The sequence below is a fragment of the Anolis carolinensis genome, unplaced genomic scaffold (assembly GCF_035594765.1).
Source record: "Anolis carolinensis isolate JA03-04 unplaced genomic scaffold, rAnoCar3.1.pri scaffold_10, whole genome shotgun sequence".
Classification (NCBI taxonomy): domain Eukaryota; kingdom Metazoa; phylum Chordata; class Lepidosauria; order Squamata; family Dactyloidae; genus Anolis; species Anolis carolinensis.
Genome location: NW_026943821.1, coordinates 23284596 through 23308187, shown reverse-complemented (window position 1 = coordinate 23308187; position 23592 = coordinate 23284596). Strand labels below are relative to the sequence as shown.

General features: G+C 39.9%; 1 protein-coding gene across 3 annotated transcripts in view; it reads left to right on the top strand.

Moving 5' to 3' along the window:
* csmd2 (CUB and Sushi multiple domains 2) overlaps positions 1-23592 on the top strand; it is a 632593-nt gene that overhangs the window by 345448 nt on the left and 263553 nt on the right. For 2 of the 3 annotated variants that reach the window (XM_062962418.1, XM_062962417.1), the window contains exons 11-12: positions 5564-5667; positions 12219-12331. The exons of the other annotated variant lie outside the window; for it this stretch is intronic. In XM_062962418.1, coding sequence (XP_062818488.1) covers positions 5564-5667; positions 12219-12331 — 217 coding nt within the window. The remainder of the gene's footprint in view (positions 1-5563; positions 5668-12218; positions 12332-23592) is intronic. 3 annotated transcript variants of the gene reach the window in all.

Here is a 23592-nt window from a genome sequence, read left to right as displayed (position 1 = left end):
AGTGGTGGTATTGAATGTCTGTTGTATGGTTGTCTTTATGTTGAGTATGCATTTGGTTGTTTGTGTACTGTGAAAGTGGTGAGGGTAGAGGGTGTCTATGTCCCTGTGTAGTATTGTATAGTATTTATACGTTGTGCATGTGTTGGGAATGCTTGGATTGTGTCCTGCTGCATAGTAGAAAGGGTTGGGCTGGATGGCCCTTAAGGGTCTCTCCAAACTCTTGTGCCTGTCCCCTGGGCTGAGTAGGTTGCTAGGAGACCAAGTAGGCAGAGATTAGCCCTCTAAACTGGCAGCAATTGGATTAAAAAAATTATTCCTCTCCCTGTAATTAGGACTTTATTTTTCTTTTCTTTTTGTTGTATCAACCTAGAGCCGTGAATGATGGGTTGTGTTGTCAAATTTCGAGGTTGGGGGGGCCTGTAGTTTTGTTGTTTTGTCCGCTGCCCTGATGCCATCACTCTTTTATATATATAGCCTAGCTGTGCCCGGCAACGCATTGCTGTGGCGAAGTATGGTGGGAAATAAAGTATTGAGGAATTGGTGGTAGTTAAGGTAAAGGGTCCCCTGGGCTGAGTGGGTTGCTAGGAGACCAAGTGAGCGGAGCTTAGCCTTCTAACTGGCAGCAATTGGATAAAAACAATTATTCCTCTCCCTCTAATTAGGACTTTATCTTTCTTTTCTTTTTGTTGTATCAACCTAGAGCCGCGAATGATGGGTTGTGTTGTAAAACTTCGAGGTTGGGGGGCCTGTAGTTTTGTTGTTTTGTCCGCTGCCCTGATGCCATCACTCTTTTATATATATAGATATGTCACTTTAACTGCCACAGGGAACATCTTATGAAATTCTGTGGGTTTCTATTGTAGAAAGTAACTACCGTATATACTCGAGTATAAGCCTAGTTTTTCAGCCCTTTTTTTAAGACTAAAAAAGCCCCCCTCAGCTTATACTCGGGTGAGGGTCCTGGTTGGCTTATATTTGGGTCAGCTTATACTCTTTTCTCTATTATTATAGGTATTATTACATTTATTATTTTTCTCTATTACTGTTGCTACTATTACATTTATTTTACTCTATTTTTATTATTTTAATACATCTCTTATTTCACTCTGATCTTATTATTATTATTATTATTATTATTATTATTACATTTATTATTTTACTCTATTATTACATGTATTATTTTCCTGTATTTATTTTTAGTATTATTATTATTATTATTACATGTATTATTTTACTCTATTATTATTAAAAGGAACTTGTAAATAATTTGTGTATATAATAAAGTCTTAGAGCCGCTAAGTACAGCTGATAAACGACTGTGGTAAAAGACTGGCTTTTTGTGGCTGATCAGGATTGGAATCCAGGTCTCCGGAGTCATAGTCCAACACTAAAATTACTATCTCACTCTGGCTCTTCAGTACCTGGGTGTAAATGTTTTTCTTTCACTTTCTAGCAATCAGAAGTTCATAACATCTAAACAATAAAGCAATCGCGTAGGAAATTATTTCCTTATCACTCCTGAGCAGAGAGGAGATAATGAAAACCGTCATTATAATTGATACAAATCTAGCATTCGGGAGGAAAAGGTAATCGTATGCCTTTATACTTTACAATCCAGGCAGTGTGCTTTCTGCGAACTCCATAAACTCTTACAGTCACCGAGGCCAATAAAATGTATAATAGAGTATGTGACACTCCGTACAGAAATTCCAAGCAACTTTTTTATCATTATTTCTTGCCTTCTTTTCCTCTGAGGTCATCCCAAATATCATTTCAATAAGATCTCAAACTGTTCCCAGTAATATAACACTGGATGAATACTGTATATACTCGAATATAAGCCGACCCGAATATAAGCCAAGGCATCTAATTTTATCACAAAAAAACTGGGAAATCATTGACTCAAGTATAAGCCAAGAGTGGGAAATTTCAGAAATAAAAATAGATACCAAAAAATTACATTAATTGAGGCATTGGTAGTTTAAATGTTTTTCGGCCCTTTTTTAAAGACTGAAAAAGCCCCCCTCGGCTTATACTCGGGTGAGGGTCCTGGTTGGATTATATTTGGGTCAGCGTATACTCGAGAATATATGGTACATTTATTATTTTTCTCTATTATTATTGGTGTTATTACATTTATTATTTTTCTCTATTATTTTTCTCTGTTACATTTATTTTACTCTATATTATTATTATTATTATTATTATTATTATTATTACTAATACATTTATTATTTCACTCTGATCTTATTATTATTATTATTATTATTATTATTATTATTATTGCATTTATTATTTTGCTCTAATTATTATTAAAAGGATACATAAGCACATTTACATTGAAGAAGATGAGAATAATGATTTGATCAGAGTTGGACAGTCTTATCTTAAATTTGAACTTTATGTAAATATTCAAAAACATTTAACCGACTGATGCCTCAATTAATGTAATTTTATTGGTATCTATTTTTATTTCTGAAATTTACCACCCTCGACTTATACTGGAGGCAATGTTTTCCCAGGTTTTTTGTGGTAAAATTAGGTGCCTCGGCTTATATTCGGGTCGTCTTATACTCGAGTATATACGGTAATCTGGATTTATGTGGCAATGTAGAAGGGGCCTGAGTCTGAGTAGTTAAGGGTTGAAGCAGAGGAGGCTGCAAGTGCTGAAGATCCATTACACAATTTAACAATCACCAAAGAGACAAGGAGAAACTGTGCTTCTCTCAATGACTTTTAAGTAAGAGATGCTGACTGGATTAAGCACCTGTGTCTGAAGATAGCTGACTAGAAATCTTTCAGACAAACTTTGACAGCTTTGTTGCTTTCAGCACTTCTTTTAGACAGCTAACCATGCTCTTTGGCATTCATGTTTTCCTGACCTTCGATTGGCTACGGCCTTGTTTTACTTTTTGTTGGTTTTGTTTATTTGAATCACTGACTGAACCAGTTGATGACCACTTCTTGCCTCTCCCTTCATCCTGCTCAATACCATAGGACTGACTTGGACTGAATTAACTCTTTGATAACTCTTGTATTCTAACCCCCTGATTCCTGGACCACTGGAGCATAGGATATGCTCTCTCTTTATTTCACAATAAAGATACCAATCATTGCATGCTTTTCTGTATTATCAATCTACCATTTATGTATTGAGTCTGATTTTACAAAGAACACATCAGTAAGTGTTTTCTTGTATTATTCTTTTATTAAATTATGAATAATTATATGCTGATGAATGATTGATAGTTACTAGTATATTGTTTCTTGTTAGTACACAGTGCTGGATTTCTTGGGTGATTTTTTGCATCAGTATGAGCCTGTTGTTACTTCTTCGTATTTTTTAATCAAGCCAAGTGTGGGGGGAATATATATCCCTTGATTACATTTGCTTGGAACAATTTATTTTGTATTGTAATGCACAAAAGCCAAGGGCTAAAGCAGTTGCCTTGGAGAAATATTAAAATGATGATTGTTGCAGTTGCGCAAGTGAGACCTGCAAAAATATTACCATATAACCTGTTTCCCTAACAAGAAAGTTCTTGTTTGCGTCGCCAGCAACCTAACTGGATCTAGTTAAGCCCTCAAAGAAGCCAAGTTACTTTCTTTCTCTCTTTTTGTAGGGATTTTTTTGTCTAAGTCAACTTTTCATAGTTCTGATGTGCACCAAACATATTTGATACTTATTCTGCTACCTTTCTGTCTGTGGGATGGGTGGATATCCTAAATGTATACTCCTATATTTATTTATTTATTTACAGTATTTATATTCCGCCCTTCTTTCTCACCTCAAAGGGGACTCAGGGTGGATCACATTGTATACATATAAGGTAAATATTCAATGCTATGTAACATAGAACAAAGACAGAGACAGACGCAGAGGCAATTTAAACCTTCTCCAGATTCCAGCTTCCTGAGGGTATGCTTGATTCAAGCCACAAAGGGAGCAGCTGCTTCATCATCCACTGCGACGGCACTTCCTCATTCCAACGGCGGCTGGGTGATTTTTATGATGTAAATTAGCCTCCCCACATATAAGTGGTACCTAAATTTCCTACTTGATAGATGCAACTATCTTTCAGGTTGCTTAGGTCAGCAACAAGCAGGGGCTATATTTTATTTTTTTTAATTGTCGGGTGCTCACCCCAACACGGGCTGGCCTTGAACTCATGACCTCTTGGTCAGAGTGATTTATTGCAGCTGGCTGCTAACCAGCCTGCGCCACAGCCTGGCCCCGAGGCTATAAACCTCAAGGTTCTCTAAAAGATCTGAAATATCTCTCATTTTAGTAAGCGCTCTCATTAAAAGGTTTCATTTCCTATTAGCTATACATATTCACCTATTTGCGGTTGAAAAGCAAGGACATTCAACATGCTTCCTCATAAAAGGTGTGATCTCATCCTTTCGTCTAGGAATTCAGAGCAGTATACATATATCCGTGTGATACTGCTGTAAAGTAGAGTTTGCTGTCAGACCCATGGATACTCAGTAAACGTCATGGTTGAGTAGTAATTTAAAACTAGGATTTATTTATTCCCAGGCTGATGCTCTGACCTATCTTGCTCTTTTAACTGCAGAAGAGATGACTGACATGAATTGCAAGCATTACTTGCATAGTTTTAGTGTGAAATTAAATAGATCGACTCCCAGATCATTCTCTGTAGACTGTTCCTTGCGTGAAGTTCTGTAGTAGTTACTATTATATCATTCTAGCTGTGCCCAGCCACACATTGCTGTGGCTTATGGAAATCATTTGTTGGCCAGTTCAAAGCAGATAATATAAGATTATAAATGGATAATATAGCTGTGTGGAAGGGCTTGAGTCTACACTGCCATATAATCCAGTTCAAATCAGATAGTCTGTATTTTATAGGCAGTGTGGAAGAGGCCTGATTGAAGTGGCCCTGGGCACCATAAAATGGCTGAGTGGGTTGCTAGGAGACAAAGTTTCAATTAATGTAATTGTTTTGGTATCTCAGCTTATACCGAAGTTAATGTTTTCCCAGTTTTTGTGTGGTAAAATTAGGTGCCTCAGCTTATATTCGGGTCAGCTTATACTCAAGTATATACGGTAATTTGATTGGTATCTCGGCTTATACTGGAGTCAATGTTTTCCCAGTTTTTGTGTGGTAAAATTAGGTGCCTCAGCTTATATTCGGGTCGGCTTATACTCGAGTATATACGGTAATTTGATTGGTATCTCGGCTTATACTGGAGTAATGTTTTCCCAGTTTTTGTGTGGTAAAATTGGGTGCCTCGGCTTATATTCGGGTCGGCTTATACTCGAGTATATATGGTAATTTGATTGGTATCTCGGCTTATACTGGAGTCAATGTTTTCCCAGTTTTTGTGGTAAAATTAAGTGCCTCAGCTTATATTCAGGTCAGCTTATACTCGAATATATATGGTAGTTTCATAGCTCACTAAAGATCTGAGATGAAGAACCTAGCAATCAGCTTCAGTAGACTAGTCATTATGATATACTATGCATCCCTAAATTCTATTTAAATGGCTCCATCCCAATGCTCCAGTCGTTTTTTCTAACGCTATGTATCTCTGATAGGTCATCAAGCTCAGCTTTGAAGAATTTGACTTGGAAAGAGGCTATGACACACTCACCGTGGGAGATGGAGGTCAGGTCGGAGACCAGAAAACTGTGCTCTATGTGTAAGTAGACTTTTCTACTGATGGTTTCATGTGCATCTTATTGGTGTAAGAGAGTCTGAGTCACTGGAGGGAGATAGGATTTGGGAAGGAGTGCATACATTCACTTCTGTGTGCTCACCAATTAATGTTGGTGCATTTTAAGGATGGTTGAAGACTAGGGTTGTTGTGTGTTTTCTGGTCTGTATGGCCATGTTCCAGAAGTATTCTCTCCTACAACCCGGAAAACTCCTAAGGAGAGAATACTTCTGGAACATGGCCATACAGCCTGGAAAATATATAGTAACCCTGTGATTCCAGCAGTGAGAGCCTTCAACAACAGGTTGAAGACCAGTTGGACTGGTCATTCCATTGGGATTATGGCCCAGGATCAACATTCGTGGACAGTCAGCAAACTTAAACCAACACACTACCTAATGGAGTCATTCTCTTAACAGGATCTGATAGGCATATAAATAATTGAGTTCCCCAATGTCATATCTCTGAAATTCAGAGTTGTTGCAATTCGCTCTAGAGACTTCTGTGCCAATAAGCACACATGAATGGAGAATTCTACGTCACTTACACCTTCCTTTCCAGTACATCAGGTTCCATGTTTGCTCATTGCAAATGATGCAGTGCATACCGGGCCGGCCCAAGGTAATTTTCAAGTGTAGGCAAACAATTTTGGCGCCCCGTCCCCCAAAACAATCACTGAAAAATAAAAGCGTTGGATAAGCGAAAATGTTGGATAATAAGGAGAGATTAAGGAAAAGCCTAAATAAAGAACAACACTCTGAAAACAGGGGAAATCCAGGCAGGAAACAATCAGGGCCAGCTAACACCTCCCAACCAAGGATGCCCCCAGGGAGGAATCAGCCAGGCTTTGAATCTGCAAGGCCATTAAATGCAGAGGCATGTGCGGCGGCAGAAGTAGGAGTTGCCTCAATGGCGCCCCCTCCAGGATGGCGCCACAGGCAACTGCTTGCCTCACGGTTGAACCGCCCCTGAGTGCATATCTGCTGTTAGGAAATGACTTAGATGAGGAAAGAGACACAGCGGTGCCCAAGTCCACTCTTTTTTCCGATCATCGCATTTCCTTGGGGCCCGAACTGAGCAAAGCAAAGGAAATCTAAAAACAGCCAAGTCTAGACAAGTGAGGGAGATATAATATGGTCAAGGTAAGTGCATCAAGCGCAGCAGCGTAAGTGAAGTTATAAATCCTTTAGTAGACAAGCAACTGAGATATGACCATGAATTGCTGCTGCTTTCTTGTACTAGAGCCAACTGAAGCATTATATAGGCGGGCAACATCTCTAGTGAAGTCAAATCCACTCCACCAGAGCCAACTGGGCCATTGACTTCATGGAATCTCAAACTTCAGCAAAATTGGAGGGATACTTCATGCTGGAGCTTACAGACCATTATGGTAGCAGGATAGATCCAAATACAGTCTAGGGTTACGTATATTAAAACAACAGAGACTAGACCTTGGATATAGGAATAGGGATTGTATCATCCCAAAGGATACTGAAAGAATGAAGTCAGCAATAGGAAAGGATCACATGAAGGAAAGGGATAACTTACCTTATTTGTTTATTGAATTGATATTCTGCCTTTCTCCTGAGATGGGATTCAAAATGGCTTTAAAAAAATTGAAAATTTGAGTTAAAACATTAGTTTGGTAAAACTCATTAAATAACATTTTTAAAAAACAGTCTAAGTTACTTTAAAAAAATTATTTATCAATCAGAATGTATAAGTTTAGATTTTCCTCATTTTACAACATCTTAAACATATCATATTGTATACAATCCAACAGTAAAAAAAATCAAGAACATCTTTAAGCATATTTCTTATCAGTTTTAGACTTTTCCATTACAAATTTTACTACATATCTCTCTACTACACACTTTTTATCTACTTATGCATGTTTTTATTATTAATATTATTATTAATTTATCATTCAAAATGTATAAGTATACATATTGTATACAATCCAACAATTAAAAAAAATCAAAATCAAAACATCTTTAAGCATGATTCTTATCAGTTTTTTAACTTTTCCATTACAACTTTACTACATATCTCTCTACTACACGCCTTTATCTACTTATAAATGTTTTTATTATTAATATTATTATTAATTTATCATTCAAAATGTATAAGTATACATATTGTATACAATCCAACAATTAAAAAAAATCAAAATCAAAACATCTTTAAGCATGTTTCTTATCATTTTTTTAACTTTTCCATTACCATTTTACTACATATCTCTCTACTACACCCTTTTATCTACTTACACATGTTTTATTTATTATTATTGTTATTATTAATTTTATACCTTTTCCCCTTCTTCCCTTCCCTTTATTTTGTGCCGCCTTCACCAGGACCAACCAACTCATACTGTTTCACAAGTCCAACATTTCATTGTATGATTGTCACTAAGCCAAAATGACCCTGAGATGTTCTTTGGCCAAATCAAAGCTTCATCTGACCTTGAGGCTAGAAATGCATCTAGTAAGCAATCATTCAAACTACATTACACTAACCGCCCAGGAAAAACAAGTACATTAGATGGTGCCAAGACTGAATTATGGGGGAAGGTAATGCTATTACCGATTCCCCTCTCAGCCCGAGGTAGTCACTGCCGTGGGTCCTTCCTGGAAGATGAATGGACAGACGGATGAATTATGCATTGAGAGATGCATGTAATTGGAACGTTCTGTGTCTCTGGGGAGCAGGGACCCAGGAACTGTTTTCATGATGGGGTGAGGTCAACATTAGCAGGTGGGTTGTCATTAATGTTGACTATTTGAAGGTACTTTCAGGGAGAAGGAAGATGACTTTTCCTCTCCATTATCATTGAAACATCCTTAACCATGAAGATACTTACCGTACATACATACTTAGAAGTATCTTCCATGTGCTCTGTGTAGCTAGAGCCATCCTTAGGTAGTTTTCTATAGTAGGCAAAAGTAATTTTTGCAGGGACCCCCCTGTGGTGCGGGGGGCAGGGTGGGGGGCGGGGCCAGGCGGGGCACTTTCCCAATTCTGCCAGTATCCTTTCTGCCTGAATTCTTCTCCAATGCTTCTTTCATTGCCAGTAGCCTGGCTGTGCCTTCCCACCGCACGGCCTGGTCCTGCCCCTGTGTGGCCCCACCCCCTGCCCCCCACGGCCCCGCCTCCATGGCCCCAACCCCCACGAGAAGGCCCAGAAAATAGGAGAAAGGGGTAAGAATGGCGCCATCCTCCCAGGGCTTTGACGGTGCCCCCCGGGACGATGGCTCTACAGGCAAAAGCCTACCTCACTTGGCGGTTGGACGGCCTCTGTGTGTAGCTTACTCCCAGGAAAAAGTGAATAGGACAGACTGCAGGAATACTTTATTTTTCCAGGGAATGCTCAGTGAAAATAGCTTTCTTAGTATTTCTCAGTCTTTATTTAGTTTAGGAAGGTTCAAGTAGGTAGGAGTCTTGATGATCCAATGTTGCCAGATCATTTTAAGAGGATCATAATAGGCTTGTGGGAGCCTGGGTTTAAGGAAGCATCCTTCCTGGGACCCTTTCCCTAGACACGTCATGGCATTCTTTTATTCTGATGGGCCCAACAGGCAGGACTCACAGGGAAACCTCATGTGAGGCAGCCTCTCCATGTTACGTGGTGCTGAATGGGGGGGAGGAGCAGTGGTTGGCTGCCACGTAGTCCCGTAACAGATGAAGAAACATGTTGGCTGAGCCCTTACTGTTACAGCCTTCTGGCCAAACCAAACAAGCCACATTGGACAAAAAGAACCGACCACTCCGAATCCATGCACAAGCCTAGATCTCTCCAGACTCACTTTAGGAGAGCTCTATATGCCTTGTCCCCTTTAGATCAATTAATTGGAGACCTTCCCACCAGATCAGGACACTTTGAGCAAGTGACTAATTGAAGGCAATGCAATGCTCTTCTTATGATGTGGATCCTTCCAGAAACAAGTATGGTGCCTCCACCACCCATCCGCAACCTCATAATACCCAAGTTGCCCCTTGGCCATCCCTAATCTTTGGTCTGGATTTCAGGCAGCCTTGCCCACCTTTGCATTTTCTTTTAATCTCTTTTCTTTTAAAAAAACAACAAATATAATCCTATACAAATACACACATAAATCTGGGTAAAAGTGAGCCAGGAGACAAAACAAAAACCACCAACCCTACAGATACAAATGTGTTCAAAATCAATAAAACCGTCATGACGCTATCATAAAACAATCACTAAAGAGTATCAAAATAATATATTGAGCAGTTCACTGCATGCAGCATCCATACTCATAATCACTCAAAATGGCATCATCACCAACATTTCCGTGATGATTTCCCCATAAACATGATGAAGGACAGACATTTTCTTTGGCCCTCTGAACTAGATTGTGAAGTCGCCAGACAGGCTTCCTTGAGAAATGAGTCTAGTGGCTTTTTGGGGAACCAAGCTTGAAATATAGGTTACAGTTGCCTAGAGTTTACGTCAAGATCTAATTTTAGGTTATGAAAGACTTTAAGGTAAATGAGGATGGAGGAAGTTCACCTTTTAGGCTGCTTGCGATATCCAGCCCTGACTTTTGGGATCCCCAATACCTGTCTGGAGACCTCTCCAGTCCTCTCAAATTTTAACATTTTGTGTCTCATTTTTTGCCTGAAATAACCCCCCAATGCCCCAATCCACTTCCGAACATCATGTTTTTGCTTATCAACACTCCAGAAGATACCACCAAAGTGGTGGAAATAATAATAATAATAATAATAATAATAATAATAATAATAATAATAATAAGTAGAACAAGCAGTCAAAGAAGATGAACATGCCCTGGCAGAATATGTAAAGCAAAGTGAAGAAACTGCTTTGATTGAAGTCAAAAATCAGAAACTCCTCAAAACACAGCAGACAAAAAATCAGTACAAGAAAACCACACTACAAACTAGAGCTGACAGCTGGCACAACAAAACATTGCATGGAAAGTTCCTTGACAAAATTGAAGGAAAAGCTGATAAGGAGAAGACCTGGCTCTGGCTCACGAATGGGACCCTGAAGAAGGAGACAGAAGGCCTGATCCTTGCAGCCCAGGAGCAAGCCATAAGGACAAAAGCAATTACGGCCAAGATCAAAAAATCAGCTGATGATCCAAAATGCAGACTGTGCAAGGAAACTGATGAAACCATTGATCATATCCTCAGCTGCTGTAAGAAAATCGCACAGACAGACTACAAACAGAGGCACAACTATGTGGCCCAAATGATTCATTGGAAACTATGCCTCAAGTATCACCTCCCTGCAGTTAAGAACTGGTGGGATCACAAACCTGCAAAGGTTGTGGAAAATGAACACGCAAAGATACTGTGGGACTTCCGAATCCAGACTGACAAAGTTCTGGAACACAACACACCAGACATCACAGTTGTGGAAAAGAAAAGGTTTGGATCATCGATGTTGCCATCCCAGGTGACAGTTGCATTGACAAAAAACAACAGGAAAAACTCAGCCGCTATCAGGACCTCAAGATTGAACTGCAAAGACTCTGGCAGAAACCAGTGCAGGTGGTCCCGGTGGTGATGGGCACACTGGGTGCCGTGCCAAAAGATCTCAGCCGGCATTTGGAAACAATAGACATTGACAAAATTACAATCTGCCAACTGCAAAAGGCCACCCTGATAGGATCTGCACGCATCATCCGAAAATACATCACACAGTCCTAGACACTTGGGAAGTTTTCGACTTGTGATTTTGTGATATGAAATCCAGCATATCTATCCTGTTTGCTGTGTCATATAATATAATAATAACTTTATTTCTAGACCGCCCTCTCTCCCCAGAAAAAAAACCAATAAATTTAAAGATGACAGTCAGTAAAAACATTATTGCACAGAGTGAGCGTATACCTGGACCAATTTAATTGACCAAGTTTTGTGATACGAAATCCAGCATATCTATCTTGTTTGCTGTCAAATAATAATAATAATAATAATAATAATAATAATAATAATAATAATAATAATAATAATTGGGAAGTGTTCGAGTTGTGATTTTGTGATACGAAATCCAGCATATCTGTCTTGTTTGCTGTGTCATACAATAATAATAATAATATTAATAATAATAATAATAATAATAATAATACTTTATTTTTCTATCCCGCCACCATCTCCCCAAAGGGATTCGGGGCAGCTAACATGGGGCGATGCCCAAAACAAAACAGAATAAAGCAATTAAAACAGATATCAAAACAAAACAGTAATAACATAAATCAAATAAAATAAACAATTTAAAGATTTTAAGAATACAATAAAACACATAAAATCAGAACAAATGAGTAATAATACAACATCCGCCACTGGAGATAAAAGGGGTCGGGCATATAAAACACAATATCCAAAGCTTTAATAAATTGCATAAATAAGTATCAGAGAGTCAACTGGGATAATGTGGGATAAGTTAAGGTAGGAAGGGATTAAAGTGCTAAGAAGTAATACTATTACTAAGAAGTAATACTACTACTCCTACTACTAGTTTATCTTCTTTTTTTTTTTTTTTTTTGCAGTTTAACAGGTACAACAGTCCCTGATCTGATTGTCAGCACCCAGCATCAGATGTGGCTTCTGTTCCAGACAGACAGTGTGAGGAACTTACTGGGATTCAAAGCAAACTATGAAGGTAATGCACATTTGTGAAGCTAATTCCTCGCTTTCCTGGTGATGTCATGTCAGTGAAAAACCAAGGACTCTGAACTAACGTATTACAATGGAATTAGATGGCGGTGCTTATTATTTATTTGAATGTGTGCTGTACCTGGCTTTGTTCTTAGAGTCTCGAATAAGTTTGCTATATGGAGACAATGATGTTCAAATTTCCACCTTCGAATAATCTTTTCCTCATTGGTTCGCAATCTAGAATGTAATGATCTCTGTGTGGCCTTCTTGGGGAAAGTGGGGAAAGAGATACATGAAATAAACAAACCAACATTCACCAATACTTAAGGTACAGGGATGTTCCCAAAACATGATGAAGATAATACCAATACTTAAGCATATTCCTATATACCTGCGCATGTCAGTATTTATTTATTTATTTACTACATTTATATCCCGCTCTTCTCACCCCGAAGGGGACTCAGAGCAGCTTACAAATCAAATGAACATACAATATATTATTAGCATAGCACAATATAAGCGTTAATTACTATATTGTACTATATCATTATATGGTAATATTATTAGTAATATTATATTTAATATTATATTCAGTAGCCTGAATCTAATTGATAGTTCGAACTAAGCAGATCTACTGAATCAACTAGATTTATGTCAGTGTTGCCTCATCATTGGACATTGATTTCATGGTTCTACTTCAGTTGGAACTTGCCATACGTTCAGACCAATCAAGTTAATAGGCATCAAACTTAAACCTAAGCACAACTTACTATGGAACATAAGGGACAAAATCCCAATACTAATGGCAGTAGATGAATATAGCAGAAACATAGGAGAATCATGGAGTTGGAAGGGACATGCGGGCCTTCTAGTCCAACCCCAGTAAGACACTCTTGAGAGATGACCATCCAACCTCTGTTTAAAGAGATTCTAAGGAGGGTCTTCCATCTTCTGAGATGGCCCATTCCACAGTTGACCAGCTATTCCAATGGTTGGATGAAATCTCTTTTCTTTCAATGTAAATCCATTGCTTCATGTCCTAGTTCCTGAATCAACACAAAACAAGCTTGTTCCATTTTCTTCTGGATTGTCCTACAGATATTTAAAGATGGCAGTCACATCACCTCAGTCTTTTCTTTAAGCTAAAGATACCCCTCTCCTTGGGTCATTTATGATAGGATTCGGTTTTCAGAGTTTTTAGTCTTTGTCATCCTCCTCTGGACATGTTCCAGGTTCTCAATATCCCTCTGCAATTGTGGTGCCCACAACTGGATGCGGTATTCCAGGTGAAAGAAAAATTCCCAGTGGTTTCTTTCCCATTAATGGACAACAATCTGCCATCTTCAGCAATTATCCACCTCTATGCCCAGACACATCGACAGTAGCAGAATAGTTTTATTCCTGGGAAGCTTGTGTGATGTTCAATGTGTTGTCCAAGGCTTTCATGGCTGGGATCACAGGGTTGTTGTATGTTTTTTGAGCTGTAACATGGCCATACAACCCGAAAAAACATACAACAACCCCATGTGTGATGTGTTACTTGTTTCCTCCATGAGAGAGAGCCTTTCATAAGTTCTCAAGGAAGTCCCAAGTTCCCTTCCTGGAGGGAAATAGTCTCTCTAGGAATTTGCTAAGTTCTCCAGATGATTCTGTGGTATACTTCCCCCAGAAGTTATCATAGAGTCATACTGGAAAAGCTAGCCAATTTTTTTAAAAAAATTTATTGTGTTATAAGTGATATCTACAATTAAAGCGAGGAAAACATTGATACAGGGATAGTGAAGTAGAGATGAGAGGAATAATAGATATGGAAAGAAAGGATAGTAAGTATCCTTGGGGCCGGGCTGTGGCGCAGGCTGTTGAGCAGCTGCAATAAATCACTCTGACCATGAGGTCATGAGTTCAAGGCCAGCCCATGGCAGGGTGAGCACCCGTCAATTAAAAATAAAAAATAGCCCCTGCTCAGTTGCTGACCTAGCAACCCGGAAGGTAGTTGCATCTATCAAGTAGGAAATAAGGTACCACTTATAAAAGTGGGGAGGCAAGTTTAACTAATTTACGACCTGGAATGAGGAAGTGCCGTCAGAGTGGATGATGAAGCAGCTGCTCCCCCCTGTGACCAGAATCAAACATCCCCTCAGAAGAAGGTTAAATTGCCTCTGCGTCTGTCTGTCTTGGTCTCTGTTTCATGTGTTTATGGGCATTGAATGTTTGCCCTATGTGTGTATAATGTGATCTGCCCTGAGTGAGAAAGAAGGGCGGAATGGTGATGCTACAGTATAAATACTGTAAATAAATAAATAAGTAGTAACGGAAAAAAGAAAAGCAAAAAAACCAAAAAAAAAAACAGACCAAAAAAAAAAAAAAACATGACTTCCCATATTCTTCTTCTTCAGAGACTTTATTTGAAAGGGCGGTTACACCTTAAAAATAGACTTATCCGACATATAAAAAAAACTTCAAAATATTAAGACGGCTAGATCGGAAGGAAAACTAATATTGGCAATTTCCACGAATATGAGACCCCAAAGAAGACCATGGGAAAAGCTAGCCAATTTATAGAGGGGATACTTCTCTGTAGTTCTTCCAACACAACTCAGATAATCCAATAGCATTTGGGTTGGACCTGCAGTTTCAGTCAAGTGCAGCCTGGCCTGGAAAGTATCCTCCATGGATACCTCAAGGTAGCCACCTTCATTGTGATGCATTTGTTCTGAGTGACTAAAATTCTAGAAAGCAGGAGAGGGAGAGAAAGCGGCTTTGTGTTTTATTATGCTGAGATGTTCCTTTGCACAATGAAACATTAGTCAAGACGGAAGACAATGCAGTGGAGCAATTATGCACTAAAAAAAAAAACCTGACAAGGTTTCTCCCTTACTGACAGCTATGCTATAGAATGTGGCCTTTTGTGGGGAATATTTCTTAGAATGGCAAAGTTGCGGTTCAAAACAAAAGCACGTTTCCACCTTCATCCTTTGGTTAAGGGAACAGAGAGCTGCCCGCTGTCAACAATTCTGTCAGCTTTCAGCCAGCCCTGCTTGCTTGAGATCCTTTAATTGGGGGTGTCAAGGAATTGAGCCTAGGACCTTCTGCACAGAAGACTTGTACTTCAGTAGTTTGGGAATGTAAATGTATTTTCAAAGGCTTTCATGGTCGGATTCACTGGAGTGTTGTGTGGTTTCCGGGCTGTAGGCAGTGTTTGTTCTAGCAGGATTCTTTCCTACCATTTCTGTGGCTGGCATCTTCAGAGGATCTTCTCTTACGTTGAGCTTTCCTTCTGAGGCTGCTTCCTTGTCCTCACCATTGGGATCATCAGGTCTCTCAACTGCTCTCTTGGGCCACTCTACTCAGGATTGGGGCTTTTGACAGAATCTAGTCTCCTGACACCATCACGTTCAGCCGCTGCGACACACTCAGATCCTCTCACCCTAAGGTACACATCTGGGAGAAGGTTGAGTTTAGAAAACCTGAACAGGAATGTTCATAGGAGGACCTCTTAAAGGACTCCTCTTCTCCGAGAACTAGCCCGTTGCCTACAGTTGTTTTTTCCTTTCATGGAAAGTTGTCAGTGTCAGGTCAGCTCAGGGACCAGATCTAATATCCTTCCCTCCAGTGAGCAGCCATTGGTCATTATTTCCTGGAGGATGGACTGGTTGGATCTTCTTGCGGTCCAAGGCACTCTCAGGATTTTCCTCCAGCACCAGAGTTCAAAAGCGTCTATCTTCCTCCGCTTAGCCTTCCTTATGGTCCAGCTCTCGCAACCATAGGTTACTATGGGGAATACCATTGCTCTGACTATGCAGACCTTCGTTGCCAATGTGATGTCTCTGCTCTTCACTATTTTGTCAAGGTTGGTCCTTGCTCTCCTCCCAAGAAGGAAACGTCTTCTGATTTCCTGGCTGCAGTGATCTTCGCGCCTAGAAATATAAATTCTGTCACTGCCTCCACGTTTTCTCCCTCTATTTGCCAGTTGTCAATCGGTCTGGTTGCCATGATCTTGGTTTCCTTTACAACCCAGCTTTTGCACTTTCTTCTTTCACCTTGGTGATAAGGTTCCTCAGCTCCTCCGCGCTTTTGGCCATCAGAGTGGTATCATCTGCATACCTAAGGTTGTTAATGTTTCTTCCAGCAATTTTAACTTCGGCCTTGGATTCCTCAAGCCCCGCATGTCGCATGATGTGTTCTGAATACAAGTTGAATTGAGAGGGTGAAAGTATGCAGTCCTGCCGTACTCCTTTCCCAATCTGGAACCAGTCTGTTGTTCCGTGGTCTGTTCTTACTGTGGCTACTTGGTCTTTATACATATTTCTCAGGAGACAGACAAAGTGACTTGTTATCCAAAAGAACATGCCACAGCTTATTATGATCCACACAGTTGAAGGCTTTAGAATAGTCAATAAAGCAGAAGTAGAAGCAGAAGCCCTTTCTCCCTATTTAATCCCATCTTGGATTGTACACTTGGGCCTCAGGGTAACCTGTGGCGTGTCGTAGTGGTGGGATTTCTATGTTTAGCATGACAGTACTGTGAACAACCAGAGACAGTGGTAAAACAAATGAAAGCTTTTTAGTAAAAGGTAAAGGTTTCCCCTGATGTTAAGTCCAGTCATGTCTGCCTCTGGAGGTTGGTGCTTATCTTCATTGCTATGCCAAAGAGCCGGCGTTGTCCGTAGACACCTCCAAGGTCATGTGGCCACTGGCATGACTGCATGGAGTGCCGTTACCTTCCCGCCGGAGTGGTACCTATTGATCTACTCACATTGGCATGTTTTCGAACTGCTAGGTTGGCAGAAGCTGGGGCTAACAGCGGGTGCTCACTCCTCTCCCATGGTTTGAAGTGTGCGAAAGCTTTTTAAGACACATGGAATTCATATATGAATCCTTGTACTTTCAATAAGTCACAGCTCCCTAAGCTGACAGTCAGTTCTCCTATTCATCTGACTCTACTTTCTCTGTCAGATCCAATCAAAATCAAATCCTCTATGCCTTCTCACAGAGACAATCCTCTGTTCTATTACATTTCTTTCATTCTCATTCCCACTCCCCTTTCACAGCATTCCCTGAGCTGTGGTTGGCTTACATCAGCCAGGCTTGCCCTACTCATTCCTTCACACACCTATGTAGTCTTTGCAAAGAGGAGCAAAATATCTAGGAAAGTCTTCCTTGCATGTCCCCCTTCCCCGTTTTTCATTCCGGCTCAACGAGCAAAACGCCCAAAGCTTCCTCATAGCATCACCATAGTATCTTCCAGGACTTCTGCTCCCTTGAGAATTAGTTTCCTACTAATTGAACCAGTTGTAGGAAAGAGTATGGGAAATCATGTTGATCTATTCTGTGTTGAAAGCACTTTGAGCAGGAGCGTAAAACAAGCCATTTTTTTAAAAAAAGGGAAGGCAGCAATTAGAGAGCTGCCAGTTCGATGATGAAATTCTATGCAACGGATTCGCACATTTCAGAGGCAGTTTTATGGCCAACTTGTCTAAAGGAAATCACAGCTAATGGAACCCGTGTAAAAAGTAAGGTGGGAGGGGGAATTAAAATCCCTGGGAAAAAAATTGGGGGGAGATTTAGCTTCCCCAGTATGCTTAAAGAGCTATATATCCTCAAGATGCTCACTGTCTCGATGCATAATGGAATGCTAGACTGCCGGGGTGGAAAATGGAATTGCTAGTCGTATTTCTGATAATAAGATAGGACAGAGGAAAACAGATGCTGGGGAGAGAGGGGGAGGATGGAATTATGATGCCTCATTGGCCTCTGGAGAATAGAAAGGAGGTTTTGGATTTAAATCTCCCCCATTGCCAAATGAAAGAGTGGTACAACGTGGAAAGTTACATTTTTTTTTTCAACTAGAGCTTTCTGAATCCAAAAGCCAATGTGGGAGATTGAAGATTCTGATAGGTCATATTCTGTCTGGAGGGTTTGGAGAGCTGTTGGAAAAGGTAACAGTAACTTTTCCAATGACAAAAAGTAACTTTTTCAAGGATCAATAGTAAGTTACTGTTACCTTTTCCAACAGCTCTCCAAACCCTCCGAAGGTGCTGAGAAATGGGACCAGAATGTCCTCAACTACCAAATACAATTGTCAGTAGATGCGACCAACAATTGTATTTGGTGGTTGAGGACATCCTAGTCCCATTTCTCAGCACCTTTGAAGGGTTCGGAGAGCTGTTGGAAAAGGTAACAGTAACTTTTCCAATGATGAAAAGTAACTTTTCCAAGGATTATTAGTAACTTTTAAAGGATGAAACTCTCATCTACCGGCAATTGTATTTGATGGTTGAGGACATCCTGGTCCCATTTCTCAGCACCTTCAGAGGGTTCGGAGAGCTGTTGGAAAAGGTAATGGTAACTTTTCCAATGACGAAAAGTAACGTTTCCAAGGATCAATAGTAACTTTTAAAGGATGGAACTCGCATCTACCAACAATTGTATTTGGTGGTTGAGGACATCCTGGTCCATTTCTCAGCACCTTCGGAGGGTTTGGAGAGCTGTTGGAAAAAGTAACAGTAACTTTTCCAATGACAAAAGGTAACTTTTCCAAGGATCAATAGTAACTTTTAAAGGATGCAACTCGTATCTACCGACAATTGTATTTGATGGTTGAGGACATGCTAGTCGCATTTCTCAGCACCTTCGGAGGGTTCGGAGAGTTGTTGGAAAAGATAACAGTAATTTTTCCAATGACGAAACCACCAAATACAATTGTCGGTAGATGCGAGTTCTATTCTTTACAAGTTACTATTAATCCTTGGAAAAGTTACTTTTAGTCACTGGAAAAGTTAACTTTTCCAAGGATTAATAGAAACTTTTAAAGGATGGAACTCTCATCTACTGGCAATTGTATTTGGTGGTTGAGGACATCCTGGTCCCATTTCTCAGCACCTTTGGAGGATTCGGAGAGCTGTTGGAAAAGGTAACAGTAACTTTTCCAATGACGAAGCCACCAAATACAATTGTCAGTAGATGCGAGTTCCATCCTTTAAAAGTTTTCCAGTGATGAAAAGTAACTTTTACAAGGATTAATACTAACTTTTAAAGGATGGAACTCTCATCTCCGGGCAATTGTATTTGGTGGTTGAGGACATCCTGGTCCCATCACTCAACACCTTCTTGACTTGAGATGTGACTTCATTGGGGCTCTTTTGTGGTTGGGATCTGGACTAAACTGCCATAGTTCGGGAAAGGAGAGGTAACAGTTAAAGCCTGCTTGGATCCCAACCCAAATCACAGACAACCTGCTGGAAACTTGAATATTTATGTGGGAAGAAACCATCACCGAAGGGCAGAATTAGAGGCAGTGCCGCTGGGCCCATTGAACACAGGAGAACAAAGCCAAGATGGGTTTCATATATTTCTCCGAAGCCTTTTTCTGTCCCGGTGACAGCATGAATCAGCTCGGGTTACACAATTTCCCTTGCTTTGCAAGCAATATAGTCTGTTCACCCTGAGGCGGAATTGCAGCAATTTCTCCCCAAACCAGTGACTCCAGTTTCTTAGATTCAAAGCAAGCTTGATTTTGTGAACTTGATGTCTGATGCAGCTGACGTGAATTTAGAGTCGTGCCAACTTTATACTGAAATAATGTCATCTATCTCATGGAGCTTTGAAGTAACTACTTAGAGATAACTGATTAGAAATAACGTGAGTGCCTCTCACGTTTCTAAATATCGCTTTGTTTGTAGGAATCTTATGAAATAGATACGACAAATGCGATACAGACGAAGTTTTGCACAGCTCTAATAAATACACTGTATTGTGACCATAACTTAACCAACAACAACTTTCCTCCATTTGTGGCATCTCGACAACTATAGTAGTTACTTTTATAGTTACTGGGTGTGACTTTGAGTAATTGATGGAGAAGGACAATCACCTAGTTCCAGTGCTGGCCATGAAAATTATAATTAAAGCTGAGTGAACAAGAAAGCAGACAGGACAATAATATTCTTTGCACAATAATCTAAATCCCAGTAGTTGCTCAGGGTTTTTTTTATTTCTTTAAATAACTTAAATTAACTATAATAATTTATTGCAAGAAACAGGCAATCTGAAGGTTGGCAGTTCAGATCCGCAGGACGGGGTGAGCTCCCGCTGTTAGCTCTAGCTCCTGCCAACCTAACAGTTCAAAAATGTCACATGCAAATATGAGCAGATAAGTAGGTACCACCTCGGCGGGAAGATATTCTAGCAGCATTTTCTCCTGACGTTTTGTCAAAACATGTTTGGCACTTTTCATTCATGAGACCAAAGATATAGGAAACTCTTCTTTTGCAATTTCATACCTGCTTCTGCTTGCTTTTGTCATTGCCATTATTATTATTATTATTATTATTATTATTATTATTGACACAAAGACATAGTATGACACAGCAAACAAGATAGATATGCTGGATTTCATATTATTATTATTATTATTATTATTATTATTATTATTATTATTATTATGGTGTTGTGTGGATTCTGGGATGTATGACCGTGCTCTAGTAGCATTTTCTCCTGACGCTTTGCTTGCATCTGTGGCTGGCATTTTCAGAGGCTGCGTGACTGGCATCTTCAGATGATACTCTGAAGATGCAATGTATTTATTAGGGCTGTGCAAAACTTCGTTTGTACCCCAGTTGTCGTATCTATTTCATAAGATTTGTACATACAAAGCCGTCTTCCTCAGTTGCCATGAATAAGTAAACCATACACTTAGTATGTTTCAATCTCGGAATCTCTGCGACCAATGCAGAGATGGAAGTGGGCGGAAGTGAGCGAGGTGTCGGCTGGTGGAGTGACGCCACTCCGCGTGATCCCCGCTTTCTTAATCCATCCTGATCGGTCTTCTCGGCTGGACTTCATTAGAGTAGCTGAGTACCTTCCTTAATCCTCTAATTAAAGTCTTTAGTGGAGCTGGATTTTTATATCGAGATGTAATTGGATAAATAATAGACTGAAATAGGTGTTTCAGTAAGAAGGTGGGGAGGATGGAAGTTTTTCAAAACTTCCTCTCTGTCCCATCTGTTTACATTTTTCAAAATCTTAGGCCCCATCTATATTGCCATGTAATGCCATTCGAACTGTATTGTAGTGCTCAGTGTAGACTCAGGCCCAATCTACACTGCGATATAATCCAGTTTGAACTACATTGTAATGATCAACGTAGACTCAGGCCCCAATTACAGTGCTATATCATCCAGATTGAACTGCATTATGATGGTCAGTGTAGACTCATGTAATGCAGACTGAACTGGATTATATGAATCTTACACCACCATCTCATCTAGTTCAGTGAAGTCAATCTGCATTCTGAAACTGGATTATATGGCACTGTAGATGGGGTCTTAGAGCAAGAGTATTGCCTTCAAAAAATATACAGAGAAATATTCACCATTATTCATTTCCAAATGGTTAAACCGCTGAGCTGCTGAACTTGCTGATCGAAAGATCGGTAGTTCTAATTAGGGAAGAGGGGTGAGCTCCCGCTGTTAGCCCCAGTTTCTGCCAACCTAGAAGTTCAGATGTGAGTAGATCAATAGGTACTGCTCCAATGGGAAGGTAACAGTACTCAATGTAATTATGCCAGCCACAAGAACTTGGAGGTGTCTATGGACAACGCTGGCTCTTCAGCTTAGAAATGGAGATGAGCACCAACCCGCAGAGTCGGACATGACTAGACTTAATGTCAGGGGAAAACCTTTACCTATCCTATATCCAAAATCCTTGGAACCGTTAAGTTTGTATAGGCTGTTTTTGTGCAGAAGCTTTTACTGCACAGGAAAGCACGGCTTCCTGGACAGAAAATTCTGTAGCTATGGACCTATTCTGCACAAAATTCAGAAAGCAGAATTTTTCACATAGAAAACGAGGCAAGGTCATGTGGTTTTGCACAATAATAATAATAACAACAACAACAACAACAACAACAACTTTATTTTTATATCCTACCCCCATCTCCCCAAGGGGACTTGGGGCGGCTCACATGGGGCCAAGCCCAACAACATACAACAAAATACACAATAATAAAATACAACAATATAAAATACATAACCATCACAGCAGATTAATATATCAACTCCACAAGCATAGGCTCAACATAGTAAAAAAGCATGGCCATTGAAAGAGGCAATATCATGGCGCTTCAGTCCATAGTCTTGGAGGACAGGAAAAATTATAATGTGCAATGTGCAAATTTCACAAATAATATCTCCCAGATTGCAAAGACCAGATTTGTTCTTATACTGGTTTCTTGTTGCTAAAGAAATTGAAAGTTCCACTATTTTGGGGGGAAATGTTTTCAAATGTTGTTTCTAGCCCTAGACTTAGAATTGCCCTGGTTTGCATCCTTCTCCTGAGAATACTGTGTGCTGTTGTGAAGAGAGACAAGAAAACTCTCTTCTCTTCCTTTGCCCCTTGTTTAAAGATCACTGAAACCGAGGGGAAAGCGATGCTTTCAATTTTCTGCCACGGCTGTTTTTTTGGCGGTTCATCTGGGTCTTGTTTACCTTTAAGGAACAAGAATATAAGTGAGTGGGAACAGCTTAAGGTTGCTTCTCCGGAGGGATGAGCTGCATTAGCTTTGTAGCAGAACTATAACCTCGTCTCCTCTGCCTTCTTTCTGCCAGAATTTCAGTATTTTGTGTCTCTTTTCATAATTAAAGCGTTCCTTATAGCAAAATGCAGGCAGGGCACCAAGCAAAACCTGGGAAAATCCAATACCGGTGCTATTCTCTCCTGCCCAAGGTTTTAGGGTGTATATCTATATATATAAAAGGTAATGAAATTTCGGCCTAGGACAAAACAACAAAACTACACATCCCAGAAACACTAAACTTGGCAGCACAACCCCTCATCCATGCCTCTACGTTCATACAACAAAAAGAAAAGAAAAATAAAGTCCTAATTAGAGGGAGAAAAATAATTGTTTTTATCCAATTGCTGCCAGTTAGAAAGCTAAGCTCTGCCCACTTGGTCTCCTAGCAACCCACTCAGCCCAGGGGACAGGCAGAGTTAGGCCTCACTTAGGCCTCTTCCCCATTGCCTATAAAATACAGATTATCATATTTGAACTGGATTACAGTACATGGCAGTGTAGACTCAAGGCCCTTCCACACAGCTATATAACCCATTTATAATCTTATATTATCTGCTTTGAACTGGATTATCTTGAGTCCACACTGCCATATAATCCACTTCAGTGTGCATTTATACAGTTGTGTAGAAGGGGCCTCATATAATCCAGTTCTAAGCAGATAATATAAGATTATAAATATAATATGTAAT